General features: G+C 38.8%; 1 protein-coding gene across 23 annotated transcripts in view; it reads right to left on the bottom strand.

The window, feature by feature from the left end:
* LOC142197592 (uncharacterized) overlaps nucleotides 1–25,442 on the bottom strand; it is a 490,495-nt gene that overhangs the window by 49,855 nt on the left and 415,198 nt on the right. For 22 of the 23 annotated variants that reach the window (XM_075267993.1, XM_075268011.1, XM_075268012.1 and 19 more), the window contains 10 exons: nucleotides 25,222–25,269; nucleotides 19,173–19,256; nucleotides 18,177–18,221; nucleotides 16,376–16,423; nucleotides 13,141–13,179; nucleotides 12,187–12,228; nucleotides 10,840–10,884; nucleotides 6,791–6,826; nucleotides 3,847–3,894; nucleotides 3,468–3,515 (listed from right to left, as the gene is read on the bottom strand). In XM_075267993.1, the coding sequence (XP_075124094.1) occupies nucleotides 3,468–3,515; nucleotides 3,847–3,894; nucleotides 6,791–6,826; nucleotides 10,840–10,884; nucleotides 12,187–12,228; nucleotides 13,141–13,179; nucleotides 16,376–16,423; nucleotides 18,177–18,221; nucleotides 19,173–19,256; nucleotides 25,222–25,269 (483 nt within the window). Of the gene's footprint in view, nucleotides 1–3,467; nucleotides 3,516–3,846; nucleotides 3,895–6,790; nucleotides 6,827–10,839; nucleotides 10,885–12,186; nucleotides 12,229–13,140; nucleotides 13,180–16,375; nucleotides 16,424–18,176; nucleotides 18,224–19,172; nucleotides 19,257–25,221; nucleotides 25,270–25,442 lie in introns of those variants that run through there. The other variant, XR_012715324.1, reaches the window with a different exon arrangement.

Here is a 25,442-nt window from a genome sequence, read left to right as displayed (position 1 = left end):
AATCCTCCGGCAAGTGAAACTGTGTGCAGACGTGCATATCTAATCTTACGGCATGTGGTACTTTGTGCAGACGCGCGTATTTAATCCTCTGGCATGTGGTACTGTGTGATGAGATGCGTATGTAATTCTCTGGCGTGTGGTATTGTGTGCAGAGGCATGTATATAATTCTGCCCCATGTGGTACTGTGTGCAGTGGTGCGTATCTAATCCTCCGGCATGTGGTATTGTGTGGAGAGGCGTATATCTAATCCTCTGGTATGTGGTACTGTGTGCAGAGGCACATATCTAATCCTCCCCCATGTGGTATTGTGTGCAGTGGCGTGTATCTAATTCTCTGGTGTGTGGTATTGTGTGAAGACGCATGTATCTAATCCTCTGGTGTGTAGAACTGTGTGCAGATGCGCGTATCTAATTCTCTGGCGTGTGGTGTTGTGTGAAGAGGCGCGTATCTAATTCTATGGCATGTGGAACTGTGTGTAGATGCGCGTATCTAATCCTACAGCATGTGGTACTGTATGCAGATGCGTGTATCTTCTATGGTATATTCTATGGTGTGTACAACTGTGTGCAGACGCGAGTATCTAATTCTCTGGTGTGTGGAACTGTGTGCAGATGTACGTATCCAATTCTCTGGCATGTGATACTGTGTGCAGATGCATGTATCCAATCCCCTGGCATATGGTACTGTGTGCAGGTGCGCGTATCTAATCCTCCAGCGTGTGAAACTGTGTGCAGACATGCGTATCTAATATTACGGCATGCGGTACTGTGTGCAGACGTGCGTTTCCAATCCTCTGCCGTGTGGAACTGTGTGCAGATGTGTGTATCTAATCCTATGGCGTGTACAACTATGTGCAGACGCACGTATTTAATCCTCTGGAGTGTGGAACTGTGTGTAGACGCGCATATCTAATCCTACGGCATGTGGTACTGTGTGCAGACGTGCTTATCTTTTCTTTTTCTTTTGTAGATTGTGAGCCCCATATAGAGCTCACAATGTACTTTTTTTCCCTATCAGTATGTCTTTGGAATATGGGATGGAAATCCATGCAAACACGGGGAGAACATACAAACTCCTTGCAGATGGTTTTATGCCCTTGGCGGGATTTGAACACCAGGACTCCAGCGCTGCAAGGCTGCAGTGCTAACCACTGAGCCACCGTGTGGCCCCAGACGTGCTTATCTTATGCTCTGGTGTGTGGAACTGTGTGCAGATGCGTGTATCCAATCCTTTGGCATGTGGTACTGTGTGCAGGCGCGTGTATCTAATCGTTCGGCATGTGGAACCGTGTGCAGACGCACGTATCTAATCCTTCAGTGTGTGGAACTGTGTGCAGAAGTGCATATTTAATCCTCTGGTGTGTGGGACTGTGTGCAGACACATGTATCTAATCCTCTGGCGTGTGATACTGTGTGTTGATCTGTGTATCTAAACCTCTGATGCGTGTATCTCAGTTTGGATATCAGTGTTTTATTGTACATGTGGAGTGACCGTGTGTATTGCAGTTGGAATATGAGTGAAAGACTTGCAGGTTTGTATTGGCTAAGGGGGGGGGGCATTGTGTTTGGAATGCTGTATCACAGCAACGGTACGTCCGAGCGAGTTGGAGTCTCGTCTTAAACCTTCCCGGATACCCGAAGTATCTCTGTACCAAACTTGTTGAAGATCGGTGCAGTCGTTTGGTTTGCAATAGAGAACAGACAGACAGACAGACAGAAATTCATTTTTATAATATAGAGAGATTGATGGGCAATAATGCCAAGAAGACATTTATATATCTTATTATTTTTCTTATTCCATTGAGTTTGTATTACACTGAGTTTGCATTTAGTGCTATTATATTAAGTAAATTTCTTATATTAGATGTTACTATTCCCACATTAATGAAAATTAATAGAGCAATGAAATATAATTCCACCTAAGGTAAAAGTTTGACCAGTTTTAAGGTATTTTTTCAGGTATCTAGTTAGTAAATGTTATATATGTTAACAAATAAATCAGGAAATGTGTCCTCCCCTGCAAGTCCTCTTGACTGAAGATGTCCAGATACTGTAAGTGTATCAAAAGTTAAGCAACTTTTTTTTTTTTATCTATTTATTTATAATTTTTATTTTTAGCTTTTTATTTTAATAGTATAGAAATTATAATACATCTAACTAAAAATAGTAAACATCAAGTAGGCAACTTTTTTAAGCACAGTATTGTTTTGTGACAAGGTATCACATAGGGATTTGTTACCTATCCTTTAGCAAACTTGAACTTGACTATCTTGCCCTTTTTCGTAACTTCATATGCCGCAGTATTGTTATTGTGTTAATTTGATAAGTGTCAAGTTAAAATGTCCTAAATCTGTACATTTGTCTATTTGTGACTACCCAGTGTGGAGATGGGAAAGAATTTAAGGCCTCGTTCACATCTGCGTTGGTATTCCGTTTAGGGGAGTCTGTATGGGGACCCCCCAGAATGGAATACCAAACGCACTGGCAAGCGGTATTCCAGTGAAAACACACGTATCCCTATAGACTATAATGGGGTCTATGTGCATGCCATGAGATCTCCGCAAGGAACATGCGGACAGGAAACTAGTTCTCAATCTACTTTCATGTCTGCATGTTCTGTGCGGAGATCTTGCGGCAAGCACATGGACCCCATTATAGTCTATGGGGTCCATGTGCTTTCATTGCACACTGCTTGCAAATGCATTTGGAAGTCCATTCGGGGGGTCCCCATGCGGACTCCCCGAAAGGATTACCAAACGCAGATGTGAACAAGGGGTAAGACTCATAAGGAGTTTGTTAGCATACTGTGATAAACCATTAACCAAACGAGATCAGTTAAGTGAGGACATATATGTATTTAAATTACAGATGTAGTCAAGGTTAACATGACTTTTAAAACTTTAAATTAACAGTTTCTAATAATTTTAACTTGATTTTTCTCCCTTACTTTCAATGGCTTTTGTTGTGAATTATGACAGTGCAGCAAGTTATCAGATTCAGTGGTAAAGTTCTTATACTTCTACCTTCTACTCAATCTACTCCTGGCTTTAGCTAAAAAAAATGCAGTAAAATCTGCAACAAAAAGCACCCTTTCCCAAAATGTGGGGCCTTAGCCTATGGTTAAGGCCCCACATTGCAACATTGCAGAAAAGTTGCTTAATTTGCTACCTCCTTTGCAGTTTTTTGTTTTTGTTTTTTTTTACTCAAAGTCAGGACTGGAATTAAGAACTTCCTTTATATTTCCCATTCCTTTTGTAGTCATTCTTGGGTTTGGCTGAAAAATTCGCAGCAAAATCAGCAACAAAAAAATAAGCTTTTCCACAATCTGGTACTTCAGCCAAAATCTGTCATCAGTGTTCATTTAATTCACAAAGTATACAGTGCCATATGTAATGCTACTGTGTTGATATGTTTTGTTCTTTCCATATTGAACAAAAGGTGAGTAAAGAAAGTATTTGTAGATTTACCTGTTTTTGGTTGTCCTGGTTTCTTTCCAGTCTCCTCTACTGCTTTTTCTAAGGAGCACAATTTATGTTAGCAATAGTTTTTTCAGTTTTTATTACAAACAACTATTTTAAAGTATGCAATTTTTTTGTATATTTGTTCATTTGTTGACCTCAGTATCTTAAAAAAAAAGAGCAAGTAACTGTAAGGTATAAAGGAAAATATTTCACATGCAAGTCTGAGATAGGCTTGGACCACATTGTCTGCATCTTTAAAACATCTGTAAACAGATGTGTCCTTGCTTAGCTTTCGGCTTGTGTTTTTGTCCTCCATGAAAGCATTGAAAATATATTTGATTTTGCCTTGGGACTTTGTAGAATATTGTACTTTGGTGACAGTTACCTTTTTCAGGTTGTTTGTGTTCTTTCTCATCCTTTTCAGTTGGTAATTCTATAAAATGACAACAGAACAGTAATATGTTATGAAATAAGCAGCCTCTAAAGAAACTGGTGGTCAGGCTGCCCCAAACAACTAACATAAATAGTAAGTTCTTTCTTTCTTTTACTGTGGACACGTGGGACTCTGTTACAGCCTGGGAGCCTACCATCACCCACCTACCCCATGAATTTATGGAAACTTGGCAAGAGAGCAGCACCATGTATACCTGGATGGCTTCAGACTTCTTTGGGCAGTAGAACACAGTGGTAAGAAGAAAGGAGGAGGGCTTATGATGAAGGACATTTGGGGCATTTTTTGTGGTTAATGGACAATAGTGCTGATGCAAGATACCGAACTATCAGCTGTGAGCATGAGATCTCACCACCTACCAAAGGAACTACCACATGTTATCATGATATATGCATACAGTGGGGCAAAAAAGTATTTAGTCAGTCACCAATAGTGCAAGTTCCACCACTTAAAAAGATGAGAGGCGCCTGTAATTTACATCATAGGTAGACCTCAACTATGTGAGACAAAATGAGAAAACAAATCCAGAAAATCACATTGTCTGATTTTGTAAGAATTTTTTTTCAAATTATGGTGGAAAATAAGTATTTGGTCAGTAACAAAATTTCATCTCAATACTTTGTTATATATCCTTTGTTGGCAATGACAGAGGTCAAACGTTTTCTGTAAGTCTTCACAAGGTTGGCACACACTGTTGTTGGTATGTTGGCCCATTCCTCCATGCAGATCTCCTCTAGAGCAGTGATGTTTTGGGGCTGTCGCTTGGCAACACGGACTTTCAACTCCCTCCAAAGGTTTTCTATAGGGTTGAGATCTGGAGACTGGCTAGGCCACTCCAGGACCTTGAAATGCTTCTTACAAAGCCACTCCTTCGATGCCCTGGCGGTGTGCTTTGGATCATTGTCATGTTGAAAGACCCAGCCACGTTTCATCTTCAATGCCCTTGCTGATGGAAGGAGGTTTGCACTCAAAATCTCACGATACATGGCCCTATTCATTCTTTCATGTACCCGGATCAGTCGTCCTGGCCCCTTTGCAGAGAAACAGCCCCAAAGCATAATGTTTCCACCCCCATGCTTTACAGTAGGTATGGTGTTTGATGGATGCAACTCAGTATTCTTTTTCCTCCAAACACGAAAAGTTGTGTTTCTACCAAACAGTTCCAGTTTGGTTTCATCAGACCATAGGACATTCTCCCAATACTCTTCTGGATCATCCAAATGCTCTCTAGCAAACTTCAGACGGGCCCGGACATGTACTGGCTTAAGCAGTGGGACACGTCTGGCACTGCAGGATCTGAGTCCCTGGCGGCGTAGTGTGTTACTGATGGTAGGCTTTGTTACATTGGTCCCAGCTCTCTGCAGTTCATTCACTAGGTCCCCCCGCGTGGTTCTGGGATTTTTGCTCACTGTTCTTGTGATCATTTTGACCCCACGAGGTGAGATTTTGCGTGGAGCCCCAGATCGAGGGAGATTATCAGTGGTCTTGTATGTCTTCCATTTTCTAATTATTGCTCGCACAGTTGATTTCTTCAATCCAAGCTGGTTGCCTGTTGCACTTTCAGTCTTCCCAGCCTGGTGCAGGGCTACAATTTTGTTTCTGGTGTCCTTTGACAGCTCTTTGGTCTTCACCATAGTGGAGTTTGGAGTCTGACTGTTTGAGGGTGTGCACAGGTGTCTTTTTATACTGATAACAAGTTTAAACATGTGCCATTACTAAAGGTAATGAGTGGAGGAAAGAGGAGACTCTTAAAGAAGAAGTTACAGGTCTGTGAGAGCCAGAAATCTTGATTGTTTGTAGGTGACCAAATACTTATTTTCCACCATAATTTGAAAAAAAATTCTTACAAAATCAGACAATGTGATTTTCTGGATTTGTTTTCTCATTTTGTCTCTCATAGTTGAGGTCTACCTATGATGTAAATTACAGACGCCTCTCATCTTTTTAAGTGGTGGAACTTGCACTATTGGTGACTGACTAAATACTTTTTTGCCCCACTGTATGTCCCCCACCTCTGCAAAAACATTTCTGCCTGTTATATCTACATGCTGTCACCTCTCCTCATGTCCTCCAACCACATTCGGCTGTATTATTAACATCACTCCGCACAGAGAACTAAATGATCCTGCAGTGTGTCTGTGTTTCTTTCTTTTTAGTTGCTATGATTCCTAGGATTTCTGCCATGAGCTTGTATGTGTTTTCTCTCTTGTTATATACTACTGTACCATTTATGAAACTGTATCACTGAAATTTCCCTATTGTGGGACTATTAAAGGATTATCTTATCTTAATTTATTAATATTGGTTACTGTATTATTTTTGTGTCAGTTGTTACACTTTAATTTGATTTGGACTTCAAATAGAGTAAAATATTAATATAACAAAATAAACAAAAAACAAAACAAAAACAAGCACAAATATAGCCAAATAAAAATTTTATAATTTATTAACACATAATAAAATGTAAAATACATAAACATACACTAATGGGACGTCTCCAGATTTGCCACCATCACTTTGTTTATATATAAATTGCTATTCACTCTTGCCCCATTTGTATATGCTCACTTTGCATGGTGTATTGAGATATAAGGGGGTATGTATAGTTGTTACTTGCTTTGAGATACATTTATTACCTGTGCTTTTTCTGAGAAGGGGTCTGTATGTTATTTTTCTTTGGTCCCATTAATGTATGTTTATACAGTTTACATTTTATTATGTTTTAATAAATTATACATTTTTATTCAACTATTTTTGTGCTCTTTTTGTTATAATTGAAATGTTAACATTTGAGCATTGAGCATTATTGGCCTGTAATTTTTGTAGTTTCAGAGTAAAATATTCCCTGACCTTGAAATGCAAATATTCTTGTGCTTACCTTTTTTTGGTTCAGCAAGCTTTTCAGGTGTAATGACTGAAAAAAAAGTTAACATTTGTAATAAATCATGAAACATACAGTAAAATAAATTCCAACACAAGCATTGTAACACTACAAGTACCCACTGATATCCTATCTCCATACAAAGGATCCATGTCATATTGAAACAGATACACTTTGTGAACTGTATAACCTACGTTTATTGAAAGACAAAAAACTAGACAGATAATCTAACCTTGCGAAAAACTACAAATCTCAAAAGCACCCATATTTTTGACTATGTCTCAATATTATATGGAGACAAACCCTTCAAACCCAGCTGACACCTTTTTAGTCCACTACAAGGAATAGGCAAATAAGACCTTCTTGGTGGAAAAGAGGAACTTGCTCCAAAAAGAAGAGGGATCCATCTGCCGACCGATGTTTCAAGGGCATGCATGGTCTAATAAGTCTCTGTACCATCTTTCCCTAAAGAGACATAGTACCTTTTCTTACCACCTCAAACCACCGGTGAGGGTCTGGCTGAAGATATTTGACGCAGTCATCTCCCCGATCCTTCTCTATGGCAGTGAGGTCTGGGGCCCAGCCACCTACCCAGACCAGTTAAAGTGGGATTCCAGCCCAACAGAGAATTTCCACCTGGAGTTCTGCAAATACCTGCTCCATGTCCATCGCAACACCACCAACATAGCCTGCAGGGCAGAGCTAGGCAGACTCCCCCTATGGCTCACCATACAGAAGAGGGCGCTAGCTTTCCAGGCACACATCCAGGTGAGCAAGTCCGACTCCTACCACCACCAAGCATGGCTAAGCCACCTGAGCAAACCAGACATTCAACAACCAAACAACAGCCAACCACCAAACCAAAAACACCAACAGACGATAACCAAGGCCGAAATAATGGCGACCACAGAGGCAAACAGAGAGCGGTACATTGAAGAATGGAGAAACGAAATAAATAACTCCAAGAAACTCACCGTGTACCAATCCCTACAAAGGGACTACACCATGGCCACCTACCTGGAGAGAATACGCCACCCCAAGCACAGACAGACCCTGAGCCGGTACAGACTGAGCGCCCACAACCTAGAGATAGAGACGGGGCGATACAGGCAGACGTACAAGCCACGGGAGAAGAGACTGTGCCAGCACTGTGACCAGGGGGCCCTAGAAGACGAGACCCACTTCCTGCTACACTGCACCAAATACTCAGCTGTGAGGGCCGTCTACTACCAAAGACTCTTTGCCCACATCCCAGACTTCATATCTGCAGACGAGAAGAGGAAACTCTACATCCTACTGGGAGAAGAAGAGGCCACTGTGGAGATCGCTGCCCAATACGTGTCCAGCTGTCACCAAACAAGAGGAAGATGAGACTCCACGGACTGTTATATTTATCCCAAAACACCCACCCCACCCCCACCCCCCCATATAGCAGTCACCAACGAAGAGGAACACGAGACTCCACGGACTGTTATACCCCAAACCAACAGCCCCGCCCCACCCCACCTCCAACCCCCCCATATAGCAGCCACCAACGAAGAGGAAGATGAGACTCCATGGACTGTTATAACCCAAACCCAAACCCCCCCCCCCCATACCCACCACCCACCCCAACGCCCCCCCCCCCCGCCCACTTTACTAGCTTTGGCAATGCCAAATAACTATTCGGACGTGCCAATAAAGCATTTTTGATTTGATTACTCCCATCTAGACCTCTCACACAACCAAGCAGTACCCTGTTCTGCATTAATGAGAGGTAAGAACCTTGAAATAGCTGTCTGCAGACGGGCCCTTCTTCTTTGTTATGGAGTTATTCTTGTTTGACTGTAATTCACAAATGCTATTAGGATTTTATTTTTTTAAACTATGCATTAATCTACAGGGATGTAACTTCCACATAGTAGCACTACAGCAAGTTCCTCTTTTCCAACTCCTAGCAGGGCTTGCATGGTCTAACAAGTCCACTTGATACAAATAGTAAAGCAACTCCTAACAAGAAAGCACTTCTTACAATAAAAACATTTTACTTAAATTGCATCAGGATGACAAAACAAACTAATTGGTGCTCAGGACAAGTTTGTCAATTTTTTAATACTATTTGTGGTTTTCAATAAAAAATAATTTATATACGTGATTTTTTTTTTTGGCAGAGTGACGTGTACCTGAACTTTCAAACATCTTGACTTTCTAACAGTATGGGTATCATTAATAAATTTTGTAATATACCTTATTAACAAATTTTGTCTCCTTTTTATGAAATAATCTGCATTTTTTTTTATTTTTTTCCCTTCTTTCTTCCCTATTGAGAATTGTACATTGCTTCTTACTGTAAATACTGTAGTATACAGGCATGTGTTTGTAATTCAGGAAAAAAAGGGTAAGGGATCACTTCAAACAGTTATATCTCAGGCATTATAAAACCTAGAGACTACTGGTATCATATGAAAGAGAAGATTCTTACCTTTCATGTGTTACAAAGACTAGATATTTCTAGAGATGTCACTTTCATTGACAATACATATATCGGAATAGGGATATTTAGATTTAGATTTCATACAACACCAGAAGCAAGTTTCTATGTTTTAAACAGTCCAGTCATATTAATGTGATCACCGCCTATTTTTGACTTCAACGTTAAATAACCAATCGCAGAAGGTACGTGTCATCAGCCATCTGGGTGCACTCATCATTGTGGAAGGCACAATGGATCAACACAAGTATACATCTATCCTTGCTTACCATGTTCACCCCTACATGTGAATTGTTTTTCCTCAGGAAGATGGCAACTACCAGCAGGACAATACGACGTGTCATAAAGCTCGCAATGTACATGCGTCGTTCGAGGAGCACCAGGATGATTTTACCGTACTCCCTTGGCCAGCAAATTCCCCAGTATTTAACCCAATCAAGAATTTGTGGGACCACCTCAATCGGGTTGTTTGCGCCATGGATGCTCAACCGCGTAACCTAGAGCAGCTGGACACGACACTGGAGTTGGCATGGCTCAACATCCCAGTGAACATCATCACAACATCCCACAACATGTCTCACAGTGGTCCGCTCTGCAAAAGGTGGTTATTCTGGATTTTGACAGGTGGTCACATTAATGTGACTGAACTGTGTATAATGCCTGAGATATAACTATCCCCTACCTTTATTTTTCCAGCATTACACACACAAGCTATACACTGTACACAGTGAGAAGCAGCATACAACTCTCAATAGAGAAGCAAGGGGGATTAAGAATTACAGTATTTCACAGAAAGGAGCCAAATAAAATATATTACAAAATATATTAATGACACAAATAGAAAATCAATAGTTGTTTGAAAGTTTAGATACACTTTAATCAAGATTTTAAGACATCAAAGTGCTAAGAATAAAATAGTTATTAATGGTACTGGTTGATTCAGTTTTAGTCCATTTGACAAGAATTTGATATTTTAGTTTTGCATTGACTTTCATAGATATAAGGATAATGCTTAGTAGAAAAAATTCAAATTAATCTAATAATTTAAAAATGTATTTGGGTACAAACATATATATGTATAAAGTTTAAAATATTAGCTAAACATTACACCAGAGTCTGTAACATATTTTATTGCCTTGAAAAGATTTTATTGGAGATTATCAAATATGTAACAAAGCACTAGTGCAATAAATGAGCATACATATTGTAGCATTGTCTGATGATCTTGATTCTGCCTGCCATGACTTTGGCTTGCCCATTGACCACATCTCTAACTGCTCTCTTTCATCTTGTGCATCAGTGTCTTTTGACCCATCTGGGTCAGCTGTCTCTAACACTGTGTCCTAATATAACAACCTTCTGGTCCCCTGCTGTTAAGTCTAAACCCCTGTATGGAGGTTAATGGGTGTATAGCAGGAACACTTAGACAACGCCATTGGGAGGAGCCCAAAGTCAAACTAATTTAGTGACACAGTGAATCCACATCTTCTTCATTATATCAACAAGAGTTTCATTATTTACTTGAAAATAATATCCCAATTAAATAATGTCATATAATAAGGAATAGTTTTATTACCTTGCTTTGGTTCTGGTGTTTTATCAAGTTTTTTCTCCGGTGTTTCTAAAAAATATAATTAGCTTCAGTTAGTAGAGCAATAAATTGTGATTTGAAAGAAGTCTTAGGTGCTTTAACATTGTTGTTTCATACTTATGTTAAGTCATCAATATTTAAAGGTGTTATCCAGTTTCTAAGATTAATGGCCTATCTTTAGGACACCCAGGACGCTCACAGGTCATAGATAGTCACACAGCTCAGCTCTTGGTTTCAGTCTACCTTTCCTTCTGTGTCCACCTGATTTCTCCTTTTTCCCCCCCCCTTCTTCTGCTACTATTTTTTCTCCCCTTCCTACATAATATTAGGTTTGTTTACCATAGTATTTGTTTTTAAACTGATTATTTGGCTCTGCTGTGACAGGGCTTTTGTTTCCCTCCTCCCTCTACACTCCCTTCCTGTTTCTTATATACTGTTTCTTGTTTTCCTGCCCTTCCTGTCACCCCCTCGAACTTTCCCTCTGCCTTGTATACACATTATTGTTAATTCCTTGTTTGATTTGTTCTTCGTAACAAAAATTTCAATAAAATCCCTAATGTTAAAAACCCAGACATATTGTACTTTAATTTTTCAGACACTTATTCAACTGTTTCTGTGACTTTTCAATGGCTTCTATGTTATGTTCTGGTATAATATAGCACGTTGCAGCTGGTTATTAAATGTCATTTGTTGTCAGTTAAACTTTGTTACATCTGTGGCATATCTAAGCATTGCAATCAGTTCACAAAATTACACATTTACACTATAAATATATTTTTTCCTTTTGAGTTTTGTTTCATTTATTAATAGCTTCTAAAGCAAATCAATGCTACTTTCATCTTTTTGTGAACCTAGCGTAAGGCATGTGCTTTCCGCCATTGTTTTTTCTTGACCCCAGAATAGAAAAAAAAAAAACCATCTAATGAAAGAACAACAGCATGTTCATTGTCATTTGGTAACTATTCCTCCTGGCTGATGGATCTATAGCTTACGATTTCAAATGTGTCCACCCTTCACTTGTTGAAATATGGAATCTCAAACAATATCAAAGCTTTAAACCAATTTAATACAATATTGCAACATGCTAGCAAAAACCTTGACAGGCTGTAATTCACAACCAGTGGTTAACAATCTATCTATCTATCTATCTATCTATCTATCTATCTATCTATCTATCTATCTATCTATCTATCTATGTTATCTATCTATCTATCTCCTATCTATCTATCTATCTATCTATCTATCTATCTATCTATCTATCTATCTATCTATCTATCTATCTATCTATCTATCTTTATGTGGGAACAATAGGATAAATAAATGTTATTTTACCTTTTGTTTCCTCAGTTGTTTTTTGTAATTTCACTGGAGATTCTGAAAAACAATTGTTCAATAATTTATGCCATTTTTTATTTGTTACAAACGTTGACATTGCAATAGATATGATGCAAGCTTCACTACACAACTAATGTTTTCTTTTACTTTTTGTTATATTTATGTAAACGGAGCCAAATTGAAACTGGTACATATAATGAGATTCTGCAGAAATGGTTTACAAGACCCACAAATTCAGCTTGCATTTTCCACCAGACACAAACACATCAGTAAAGTATAAAATCTACTGAAATACTTGCAAACCATTCATTTTGTATGTTTGTTTCCAATAGAATTGAATGATATTTATAAAATGATCTTGTCCTGTACAAGACTATAAAGGTATTGGGAATGTTTCCTCCTTCTATACACTGGGGACTGAATTTGAACTCCTTCTGAACTGAATGCAATCTTGTCTGGTTGAAAAATCAATAAATCCATTGCCTGTTGTGAAAATCTTATAGATGCACATAGAATCATACATTTTTTTATACTAGATAGAAAAAATTGATATGATTTGCACTAGCATCAATAAGGAGGCAAAGACTGCTTAGCATACTTTCACATGCAAAGTGAGCCCAGATGCCTGGTTATTAAATTCTGTGAAGCTCAATAACCTCCTTCTAGACCAATGTATACTTGAAGAGGTTATGCAGAATACCCAGGATAGGCCATAACAATCTGGCCATAAAAATTTGATTAGCCTCCATCACCCACACTATACACAACATGGGAAGCTGTAGGATATGTACCCTGTATGATGGCTGGACGTCGGTACTGCAACTCAGCTCCTTGGATAACCACTTTAAACAGATAAATACTTAAGACTGTGTGACATGCCATGAAAGAGAATAAGGTGGTGGAAATGGTTCCATAATTATTCCTTTTAAAAAATCTACAGTATAAAATTACCTTTCTTTGATTCTTTCACAGTAGTTTTCTCCAGGGTTTCTAAAGAAAGTTAAGGCAAATATATAAATTACAGTATTTTTTAAGCTGTATTACACTTTAACTTTTAATTCTATCTAACATTATTAAACATATAACTAGGTCATACTTAACGTAATTAATTGAAATCATTATTACTTCTATTATTAAACATGGAACAAAGTGGATTCATATGCATTGCCTGCTTTAGAATAAAAATTATTTTCAATTTAGAGGTGTGTGTGTAAGCTTTACTACAGATAAAAATAGGCCATCTTGGAGAAGGGAGCAATTGCCAGGTTGAAATTCTTGTTTTTTATGAACGTCTTGCATAAACATACGGGAACAGTAAAGGACATAGTAATTCATTTCTATTATAGGAAATAGAAATGAATTTATATTATATAAACTGCTTTCCAAATAGAATATGGATGTGACCAAACTTAACTGATCTCTAATTTAGTTAACACATACAATTACTAATGATACCAACACATTATCGCAACCTGCTAACAAAAGCTTTTAAAGGTTTCTATTTCTATGTCCCCCTCCCTATCAAAGTGCACATTGTAGTAACTTATCAGGAGATCATGTTGTTTTTTATATAAGTTGTTTTACTTGAAATAGACATATCCGGACACGTCAATTAAATAGAAAATGTAAGGGAGGACACATCTGTATATCCCTGGATATTCTATTGCTTTTTAATCACTCCTAAATGCTACTTTTTGATTGTTTGTATTCAATTATTGTACATAATATGGTGTTGTTTACAATCAAATCATAAAATGTATTTAGGCTGGTGGCCTACAGTAGTTTAGGAGCATGCTGAGAAAGAACATCAGCATCGTAGTGCAGGTATTGCAAAGAGTTCAGTGCATTATACCACCTGCAGCAAGTTGCAGAGAGTAGGCATTTAGAGTGCAACTAAACTTTTGAATAACTTTTGATTTTCTGGCCATATTTGGGTAATTAATACATTTTGTAATATACTTTATTAACACATTTTGGCTCCTTTCTGTGAAATCCTGCATTTCTTTGTTCTTTCCCTTGCTTCTCTATTAAGAGCTCTCCACTACTTACACTGTGTATGGAGAATGTGTGTGGGCTTGTGTAATATACTGTAAATGGAAAATGAAGATAAGAGAGGATCACTTGAAATAGTTATATTTCAGGCATTATAAGACATAGAAACTTAATTTTGGTGTCATGATAAAGGAAATTCTTTTCAGCTGCATATAAATATCTAAACCAGTTGTCACATGAGATGAATAATGAATCAAGTAATAGCACAGAATAAATAGCTTACATAAAACTAAATAAACTTTATTAATATACATTTAAAACATTTCCATTAATTAAAATAATCCCAGACCCGTTTAATAAAGTGAATTGACAGTCCCATCATTTATGTTAATGTGCAGCAATGAATTTATAACAACCATAGATTTTATCTTTATAGTTTCTATACATTTGTTGCTTCTCAAGGAGCCACAATAACAGAAACAGTGGGACTGGCAATTCATTTTATTACCCGGATCAAGGATTATTTTTATGAATGGAAATATTTTAAATATATATCACTAAAGTTTATTTAGTTTTATGTAAGCTATATATTCTATGATACTACTTGATTAATATTTGGAATATTTAATATATATCAATAAAGTTTATTTTGTTTTATCCAAACCATATATTTTGTGATATTTCATATAAATATCCCATCTGTGTTTTCAGACAGTTAAAACCAGGTAAATCTTTCATACTACATGAAAAGCAAGTTTCTACATCTTATATTGCCTGAGATATAACTGTATCAGTGATCCTCCCTTATACTCATTTTCTCTTCATTTTACACAAGACCATACACTACATACAGTGAGAAGCATGGGAAAGAATAAAAGAAATGCAAGATTTCACAGAAAGGAGCAAAAATGTATATTATCAAATTTATTAATGACACAAATACTGCCAGTGAATTGAAAGTTTTCAGATAAGTTACACTTTAAATGACAAGGTAAGGGGGGTATCGTCACTCCTTGGGGAGAGACCACCATATAGGTGTGTGGAGACTTATTAAGCTTTTACCACTCCACTTTGCAAGGGACTATGGGAAGAACATGCAAATCTGTCTTCCATGATGTAATTAGGAAGTCAGCTGCTGCCTCAGTGTTGCAAACCAATAGCGGGCGCTCACTGGAATGTGCAAGCCTGTCTTCCCTGATGTAATTAGGAAGACAGAATCTCAGTGAAATAACATCAAAATGGCTGTCCTCAGTTGAGAGACTATACCTGGTAATAATCCCAGCATCATTGCAAAACAAAGGCCTCTTGGAAGGTCGAGCATGATGTTAAAGGGAGTAGCCTTTATTGGGCTATTTCACTGAGATTCTGTCTTCCTAATTACATCAGGGAAGACAGGCTTGCGCATTCCAGTGAGCGCCCTCTATTGGTTTGCAACACTGAGGCACATGACTTCCTAATTACCTCATGGAAGACAGATTTGCATATTCTTTAAATGACAAGTCAGTTATTTGTTGTGGGAACACGGTTAGGTTCTAGTTTGAAGAGTTTGTTTTATTACCATTGACACAAAGGAGACACTACTGAAATAATATAGGTCGTGTGCACAAAGGACATTACTACTGTTTGTGAACACAAAAAAATACCATATTTTCCAGCGTATAAGACAACTTTTGAACCCCTAAAAATGTTCTGAAAAGTCTCGGGTCATCTTATACGGGTATACGGGAAAGGGGGGGGCGGAGGAGTGGGATCGCAACATTGTCACACTCCTGAATGGATTTTAAAGCATATCGCCCGCAAGCCATTGGCTGTCCAGTTTCTCCAGGGTTTAGGACAGAAATCCTGCGGTGGACAGCAACGGTAGTGTGAACCCTCCTTTACAGAAAAGATGGTTCGGAACTAGAAAGCAAATAAAAAAACATGCTAAGGGGTAAGTGTGCATTAAAAATAGGTACCCCACAGAAGAGGGGTAGTCTTATATGGCGAATATATCCCAAACTCTGTATTTTAACTGGATAAGTTGGGGGTCGTCTTATAATCCCAGTCTTCTTGTACGCTGGAAAATATGGTACTATTCAGTGGAGATCAGAAAAAGAGCCACTGTATTGGGGTAATATAAATGTGTGAATCATGAGAGCCATGGTAAGGAATAACACATTTTATATAATATAACAGAAATCATAATCACTATTACCTTTCCTTGTTTCTGCAGGTCCTTGTTCAAGTTTTTGAGCCAGAGTGTCTAAAAAAGTATATAAATATATATGTATCAACAATAATCTACAGTCAACTGACTGTTAATGTGGTTTTACAGCTTTTTATAAATATAGATAGAACAAAAGAATACATTCAAATCTGCAAAATTTTAATTAATTGCAAATTCATTTCATATGTGGTTCCTGACATAACCATAGTGACTCTAAGGGCAAGGTAAATTTTGCTACATGATTAAAATTCTTATCCATGCAGACACAAATGCATGAACAAATCGTATTTAAAGTATATTGCCGCTTGAACGAACTTAAAACACTCTAGAGAACAAATCTTAGTTATAAGACTGAGTCATTTAATTTATTAACTGGTTCCCTCTAGTACACTGTCGTTTCCCATCCTAATTGTCATTTGGAAATGTAATTGCCCCCTCCAATCCTTTGTTCCCTGCTTACGACTTGCGGCATGAAAATGTAACAAATTATTTTTAAAGTGTTTTACTAAATGTAGTTAAACATAAAACCTACATATATATTTAAAATCGCTAGAATCGTATAGTCCCAAAGAATATAGGTAAGACATTTATGCTGCATGCTGCAAAATCTATAACACAAAAATTGATGGTGGAAATGCAGTTTTTTGTCATTTCACTCTAGAAACAGTTATTATTTATGTAAAGTTGTTTAATATTTGGAGATATGCTTTAACTTGCTACAAATCAAACATTGCCTATATACATTAGGGTGGTCCACGCTGAACCCCTTAAGGAAGTATATACATACTTGATGGGTTAAACAGCTGCACAAAATTGTGCAGTTATAAGATGAGAATGAGCCATAGGGGAGGCTACATTCCTCCAGGAACTGAAGTTAATATACCATCCCCAGTTACAGGAGAAATGTGCAAAAAGGCAAGTTAAAATACTCCTCCCAATGTGTATAAAAAAGTGCTACTAAAAAAAAAACCTGAAAAAAATGTGAAAAAACAGACACATTTCCTTTCCTTTTTTGTTTTCATTTTCTCAGATATAAAATAAAAAAATTTAAAAATAAAAACATCACAAAAATAAAGTCTAAAGATGAGCGAACACTATTCAAAATAGCCGTTTCGAATAGCACGCTTCCATAGAAATGAATGGAAGCAGCCGGCACGCAGACTTTGCTGGCAGACGGCCGCTTAACCCCCCACGTGCCGGCTACGTCCATTCATTTCTATGGGAGTGTGCTATTTGAAACGGCTGTTTCGAATACTGTTCCCTCATCTCTAATAAAGTCCTATTTATCAAACAAAAAAAACAAATTAAAAAATTATTTCAATAACCCAAAGAAAAAGAAATGTTATAGCCCTTAAAACTGCATTTACAAAAAAAACTCAAATTTTTTCTGGTCCTGAACCTGTTCCTCATGTTTATTTATCAACAAATTATATGGACCTCAAAACAGGGCTATTAAAAATAGCAACTTGTCCTGCAAAAAACAATCATTGATATAACTATGTCAAGAAGAAAATTGCTTGGTCCTTAAGACCTAAAATAGCCTGGTTTTGAACAGGTTAAGTTAAAATCCAATTATTTCCATAGGCTGCAAAATAATACACAGATACTTAGTATCAGTTCTTAAAGAGACACTAAAATTAGAAATAAATGATAAAAGTAAACAGTGCTCATTTCTGGGCCAAATGAAAACATAAGGAAAAATATTATTCTGATTTCAATTATGTTATGTGTTGTTTATAAATTCTAGTGTATCTTTATGTCCAATGTTCAGTATCATTTGGTTCAGTACCTTTCTTTGCTAATTCTGGCTCTTTGTGTTCTTTTTCTGGTATCTCTGAAAAATAGTATTACATACTGTTAATATCTATCTACATCACAATATATCAACTTATTTTCAAAATGGTATTATTCTAATAATGCAATTTGGTTGATATACACACCTGAAAAATCACAATGCTATGCATGATCATACATAAAAATAATGTATGAAGTAATTCATTAAAATGTTGTTTTAATATAAGTTAGTTTGAACAGGAACTGCATATGTACTGAACCTTCCCAGAGTAGGTAATATATCATTACTGCAGGATTTCCTCTTCCTGCAGTGATAACACACCTAGATGCCACACATTATTACTGAGGCCAGTGATTAGCTACAGTAGTGGCCCTCAACCCCTTTTGCACCAGGGACCAGCTTCAAGCAAACCATTCTTCCATGGCCCAGTAGGGCAGGGTGAGGGTAGGGCAGGGGCGTAGCTTTGGTCATATGGGGCAAGGTTATGGAAGGGGTTGGATTTTAGAGCATGCTCATCATTTAATTATGACATTTATAATAAGAATGTGACTTAACTCACCATAGGTTCAGAATGAGCAGGATCACCGGGTGGGACAACTGACGTTATATCTAGTTGCCCACTAGTATCCAGAGCTCCTCCACCTCCAATTCACAGAACATACAGCTAGAAGGAGGGTAAAGAGGACTGGACACATATCAAGTTCTTGTCCCTGCTCCTGTCTGAGCAAATTCTGCAAGTGGAATAGCAGCACTGTACATTGAGCAGCACTGTACATTGAGCCTCAGTGTACAGCACTGCTACTTAGCAGCGCTATACACCAAACATTGCTGTAGACAGGGGGTGCTGTTTCATCATATATCATATATCATAAAATATCCTGCTGCAGCAACATAGGATAACTCTGCTACATCTAAATGTTAGTGTTCATCACTTGTTATATATCATTATTTCTAGGTCAAGACAAATTAAATTATACTGTATGTTGTTACCTTTTTTGGGTTTTGATGACTCCTCATGTTTTTTCTTGGTTTCTGTTGGTTTTTGTTCCTCTTCATGTTTTTTCACAGGAGTATCTGCAAAGATAATTAATGTTTAACGGCCTTTAAATTCAGTAGATAGTAGTAATCTCGCCAATTCCTTCAGGCTCAAGTCAGGAAATTGATAACTGGACCTTTTCTTACTTTTTGGTGGCTCTTCCTGTTATTAAATATCCTTATTTTACTGTCTACATTTCACATTTTGACTTAGTGCTCTGTAATCTATATTATGAGGTAGCATATATTGATAAATAGGTATGTGACAACCTGTCTGTATTATGACAGATAATGTACTGTAACTGGATACCTTTTTTGGGTTCTGATGGCTCTCCATTGTTCTTTCTTTGGTTTGATTGGCTCTCCCTGTCTTTTCAAAGGAGTTTCTGCAAAGAACACTACTTTGCATGAAAATAAATAGTAATGTACACTCACCGGCCACTTTATTAGGTACACCTGTCCGACTGCTCGTTAACACTTAATTTCTAATCAGCCAATCACATGGCGGCAACTCAGTGCATTTAGGCATGTAGACATGGTCAAGACAATCTCCTGCAGTTCAAACCGAGCATCAGTATGGGGAAGAAGGGTGATTTGAGTGCCTTTGAACGTGGCATGGTTGTTGGTGCCAGAAGGGCTGGTCTGAGTATTTCAGAAACTGCTGATCTACTGGGATTTTCACGCACAACCATCTCTAGGGTTTACAGAGAATGGTCCGAAAAAGAAAAAACATCCAGTGAGCGGCAGTTCTGTGGGCGGAAATGCGTTGTTGATGCCAGAGGTCAGAGGAGAATGGCCAGACTGGTTCGAGCTGATAGAAAGGCAACAGTGACTCAAATAGCCACCCGTTACAACCAAGGTAGCCAGAAGAGCATCTCTGAATGCACAGTACGTCGAACTTTGAGGCAGATGGGCTACAGCAGCAGAAGACCACACCGGGTGCCACTCCTTTCAGCTAAGAACGGGAAACTGAGGCTACAATTTGCACAAGCTCATCGAAATTGGACAATTGAAGATTGGAAAAACGTTGCCTGGTCTGATGAGTCTCGATTTCTGCTGCGACATTCGGATGGTAGGGTCAGAATTTGGCGTCAACAACATGAAAGCATGGATCCATCCTGCCTTGTATCAACGGTTCAGGCTGGTGGTGGTGGTGTCATGGTGTGGGGAATATTTTCTTGGCACTCTTTGGGCCCCTTGGTACCAATTGAGCATCGTTGCAACACCAAAGCCTACCTGAGTATTGTTGCTGACCATGTCCTTTATGACCACAATGTACCCAACATCTGATGGCTACTTTCAGCAGGATAATGCGCCATGTCATAAAGCTGGAATCATCTCAGACTGGTTTCTTGAACATGACAATGAGTTCACTGTACTCCAATGGCCTCCACAGTCACCAGATCTCAATCCAATAGAGCATCTTTGGGATGTGGTGGAACGGGAGATTCGCATCATGGATGTGCAGCCGACAAATCTGCGGCAACTGTGTGATGCCATCATGTCAATATGGACCAAAATCTCTGAGGAATACTTCCAGTACCTTGTTGAATCTATGCCACGAAGAATTGAGGCAGTTCTGAAGGCAAAAGGGGGTCCAACCCGTTACTAGCATGGTGTACCTAATAAAGTGGCCGGTGAGTATATGTGGTGGGTCCAACTCCTTCTAAAAGGTCCCCACACTGGGGTTACTAAATATAACTGCCATTCCCTTACCCCTCCTGTCACAGGCAGTTCCCCTTCATGAGCAGACCTTCCTTCACTCTCCTATTCCTTAGCTTTCCAGATTTTTAGTCTTTCCAGATTTTTAGTTCTACACTATGTTTTAAGCCAAACTTATTTGACCTAAAACTAATCATTGACCCTAACCTGCTGAACTCAATATGAAACTAAGCCTGCGGGGTTTGCAAACTTGGCGTAGCAAGTTTTTCAGATGTTGGGACTTAACATTGTATGAAATTCCTACTATTACAGCAACCACAACCCACTTCCTCTGATGTCGCCCTGTTATCCTGAACTATTTTCCTGGTGTTATCTGAAATAGAATCATAATCAGATTCAGTAATTTCATCATGTTCCCCATTTTTTGTGGCTCACCATTGCAATGGAATTTCTCTATTCCCCCACAATTCACAAGAGATTTCCCCCTAGTACCGCTATCAGCACAGCTACCAGTAGCACACCCCCTGCCACTATTATCTCCACCAACAGTCCTATCTTCCATCACTACCTCCAAGAACACTGCCTGTCCTCATCCAAGTAATTAGAAGAGAAAGTTTTAGGCTATAAAGATTATCTCTCTCAGCAGTTGCCACATAACTGCTAGAGAATGGGTACTGGGTCAGTGAAGATAAAGGATAAGAATTGGTTGACAGTGCATAAAGACAATATGATGACTTACATGTTATAAGAGCGGAAAAGGAGGAGGTGAAACACATAGAACCATGACTTAACATTTGTGTTTCACTGCTTTCAAAAACTTCTTTATTTTCAGAAAGTACAACTCTGCAGCTACCATTAGGCTGCCAAAAGGAGAAGTAATGTTGCTATTGCAAACCACATTCTTAATGTTAACACTTGAACAACTGTTTCCTCCTCCCCTTCTTTTACTCTGTCTCCTGCCTGTTTTCCTTCATTTTACTGCACACTGCTTATAATAGTGATTGGCTGCAAGACTTGTGTATGTCTTTTGTTTTTTTTTTTTTTGTTTTTTTTTTACAAAAAATATTTAAAGAAAAATAACAAAACACTAAACATGGTTAGTTAAAGAAATTACATCAGCTTTTTTTTCTTTTTTTTATCTGTTACAATAGCAGTTTATGTTTTGGTTAACGGAAAAAAAATCCTTAATAAACATTGATTTTTCAGACTAGCACAGGCAACAACAGTAGTTTGTTGCATCTTTGATAAAAAAAAAAAATCCTTAACAAACTAAGATTTTTGAAATTAGCACTGGCTGCATCAGTGTTTTGCTATTACAACAGAACTTTGTGTTTCACAAAATACGGTAGTTTTTGCTCAAAAAATCCTTAACAAAAGATTTTTCACTAACATAACTTCATTTGTACATTACTACCTTTGACATATTCAAATTATGTCAATTCACAAGTCTGGAGAACCAACTCTACCAGTCTCCGTTCAGTTTTGAGGTTTACTTGCTAATGGTTCATACCACTCAGATGAATATCATCCACTTTACAAATGTGTGCTGCTGCTGCCATATTACTAAACCTACAACAGATAGAAAGAATGAGGACGGAACACCAAGCTATGAGCTGACATTGGTCATTGACTGGTTTCTGCTACTGTAGAGAATTGCTGGGTAGCTCCTGCAATTCCAACAGGCAGTGTTTTAAAGTATCACAGGGATATTGGACTAGTGCAGTACACCTGTGTGTTTCAATGATGCTAAAAATGTAATGCTACCTTTTTTGGGTTCTGATGGCTTTTTCTTTAATTCTGTTGGCTCTTCATATTTCTTCCCCAAAGTCACTGCTAGGAAAATGATTCATAAGCAGATTTAGGTATACCATAGATCAGGGATAGGCAACCATTAGCCCTCCAGCTTTTATAAAACTATAATTCCCAGAACACATACTTGCTCTGCTGTTCTTAGAACAGAACTTCCATGCAAATGAATGGAGCATGTTGGGAGTTGTAGTTTCACAACAGCAGGAATGCTGAAGGTTGCTGCTGACCCTTGCCATGGAAAGTGCTCAATTGACTTAACTTTCTTAAGCTTTGTATATCTTTCTTAATCTTGCCACATGCCTTAAAAGCTCGTCCGTCCAACAGCTACTCTTTGTGTCTTCCCTGTACACATGCAGTGGCGTAAATACTGGGGTAGCAGGGGTAGCGGCTGCCACAGGGTTCGGGGCATCAGGGGCCCGGCGACAGCCGCTACCGCTGCATTTTTTTTCTTTTCTTAATAGAGTTACTCCAGCCGGTAACGGGCCCTATTTACTTACCGATCCTGGCAGTGGCCAGGATCAGTAAGCGACGCCACGGGCCCTACAAACATCATTATCATACTCGGGGGTCTTTTCAGACCTCCCGAGTATAATGATCGGAGGTCCAGGGGAGGTAAGGTAACATAAAAAACACTGTTACTTACCTCTCTGGGCAGGTTCGGGCCTACTTCTGTGATTCTCCCTGACGTCACATGACCGGGGCCTGCTCTCCCGGATCATGTGACGTCCCGAGAAGATGGCTGACACCACCGAGGACTGCAGCGGAGCCGGAGATAGGTGAGTAACAGTGTTTTTTATGTTTGTATCCCCCTTCGGTCTGAAAAGACTCCCGAGTATAATAATTGTTCATGGATGTCCACAGTGGGGCATAATAGTGTGTGTAGGGGACACTATGGGGCATAATACTGTGTGTAGGGGCCATTATGGGGGATAATACTGTGTGCAGGGGCCACTATGGGACATAATACTGTGGATTTCTCTATCTGCCATGAGCTTGTATGTGTTTTTTTCTCTCTTGTTATATACTACTGTACCATCTATGAAACTGTATCACTGAAATTTCCCCATTGTGGGACTATTAAAGGATTATCTTATCTTATCTTATTTCTTATCTTAATACTGTGTGCAGGGCCACTATGGGACATAATACTATGTGTAGGGGCCACTATGAAGCATAATACTGTGTGCAGGGGCCACTATGGAGCATAATACTGTGTTCAGGGACTACTATGGGGCATAATATTGTGTGCAGGGGCCACTATGGGGTGTAATACTGTGTGTAGGGACTGCTATGGGGCATAATACTGTGTGTAGGGACCACTATGGAGCATAATACTGTGTGCAGGGGCCACTATGGGGCATAATACTGTGTGCAGGGGCCACTATGGGGCATAATACTGTGTACAGTGGCCACTATGGGGCATAATACTGTGTGCAGGGCCACTATGGGACATAATACTATGTGTAGGGGCCACTATGAAGCATAATACTGTGTGCAGGGGCCACTATGGAGCATAATACTGTGTTCAGGGACTACTATGGGGCATAATATTGTGTGCAGGGGCCACTATGGGGTGTAATACTGTGTGTAGGGACCACTATGGGGCATAATACTGTGTGTAGGGACCACTATGGAGCATAATACTGTGTGCAGGGACCACTAAGGGGCATAATACTGTGTACAGTGGCCACTATGGGGCATAATAGTGTGTACAGGGGCCACTATGGGGCATAATAGTGTGTGCAGGGGCCACTATGGGGCATAATACTGTGTACAGTGGCCACTATGGGGCATAATAGTGTGTACAGGGGCCACTATGGGGCATAATAGTGTGTGCAGGGGCCACTATGGGGCATAGTAGAGAGCGCAGGAATGCAGGGGGTGGGGGGGTTTCGGTTGGGGTCTTCGGCAGATGTCAGTCGGGGGAGGGGGGCCTATTTCAAAAATTCGCCTCAGGGCCCTGCCATTCCTAGTTACGCCACTGTACACTTGCATTGGCTCGGCACAGCATGCATTATTTCAGAATAGAGAGAGGGAAGTAACCAGTTGTCAGAAACCTTTAGAGGCAGCTTATTGCCAATGAGAATAAAGGATTGGCTATGTTGAAATTGAACATGCATAATCCATGTTTGCAGCAGATGTCTGGTGAAAGAACCCAGGATACCACTGTAGACATTAGATGGTTGGCTGCTCCCATACAAAATTGGGTCGGCTGATATTAATCTAATGTGTATGACCAGCATTCATTTTATCTGACAATTGCAGTTTTTTTCAGCTTTGTTTTAGCCTTCTGCCTACAGGTCAACTTTTTGACTAGCTATTTATGTAATCAAAAGGGCCAGTTTATGCGGAGTTTATGGGTGCGCATTCTGGCACGTATACACGTGTCAGAATGTGAGCGCTCAAATCAGATCCCATTCATTTCAATGGGTCGTTACGGGCGTATAATGCGCGTAATTTTGCACACGTAATTTTGCGGCCTCAAAATTGAACTGGCCCTAACTATACAATCTATGTAATCCTAATTTATTACCTATTTCAGGTTTTTTCTTGGGCTCTATTTGTTCTTCCAATGGAACCTCTGCAAAAAAAAATGTATTGAAATTAGCTGTCAATTGGGGAATCTGCAAAGATTATAATTTTTGAACATATTTCAATAAATGAATATAAGATAAGCATACATATGTATCAGTCACATGTATCAATCTGACAGCAGATTATACTGTACATTGATAAATTGTAAGGGTATGTTAA

Source organism: Leptodactylus fuscus, chromosome 3, assembly GCF_031893055.1.
Source record: "Leptodactylus fuscus isolate aLepFus1 chromosome 3, aLepFus1.hap2, whole genome shotgun sequence".
Taxonomy (NCBI): domain Eukaryota; kingdom Metazoa; phylum Chordata; class Amphibia; order Anura; family Leptodactylidae; genus Leptodactylus; species Leptodactylus fuscus.
Note: the sequence above shows the minus strand (reverse complement) of the source record. Positions and strands in the feature narration are given on the sequence as shown.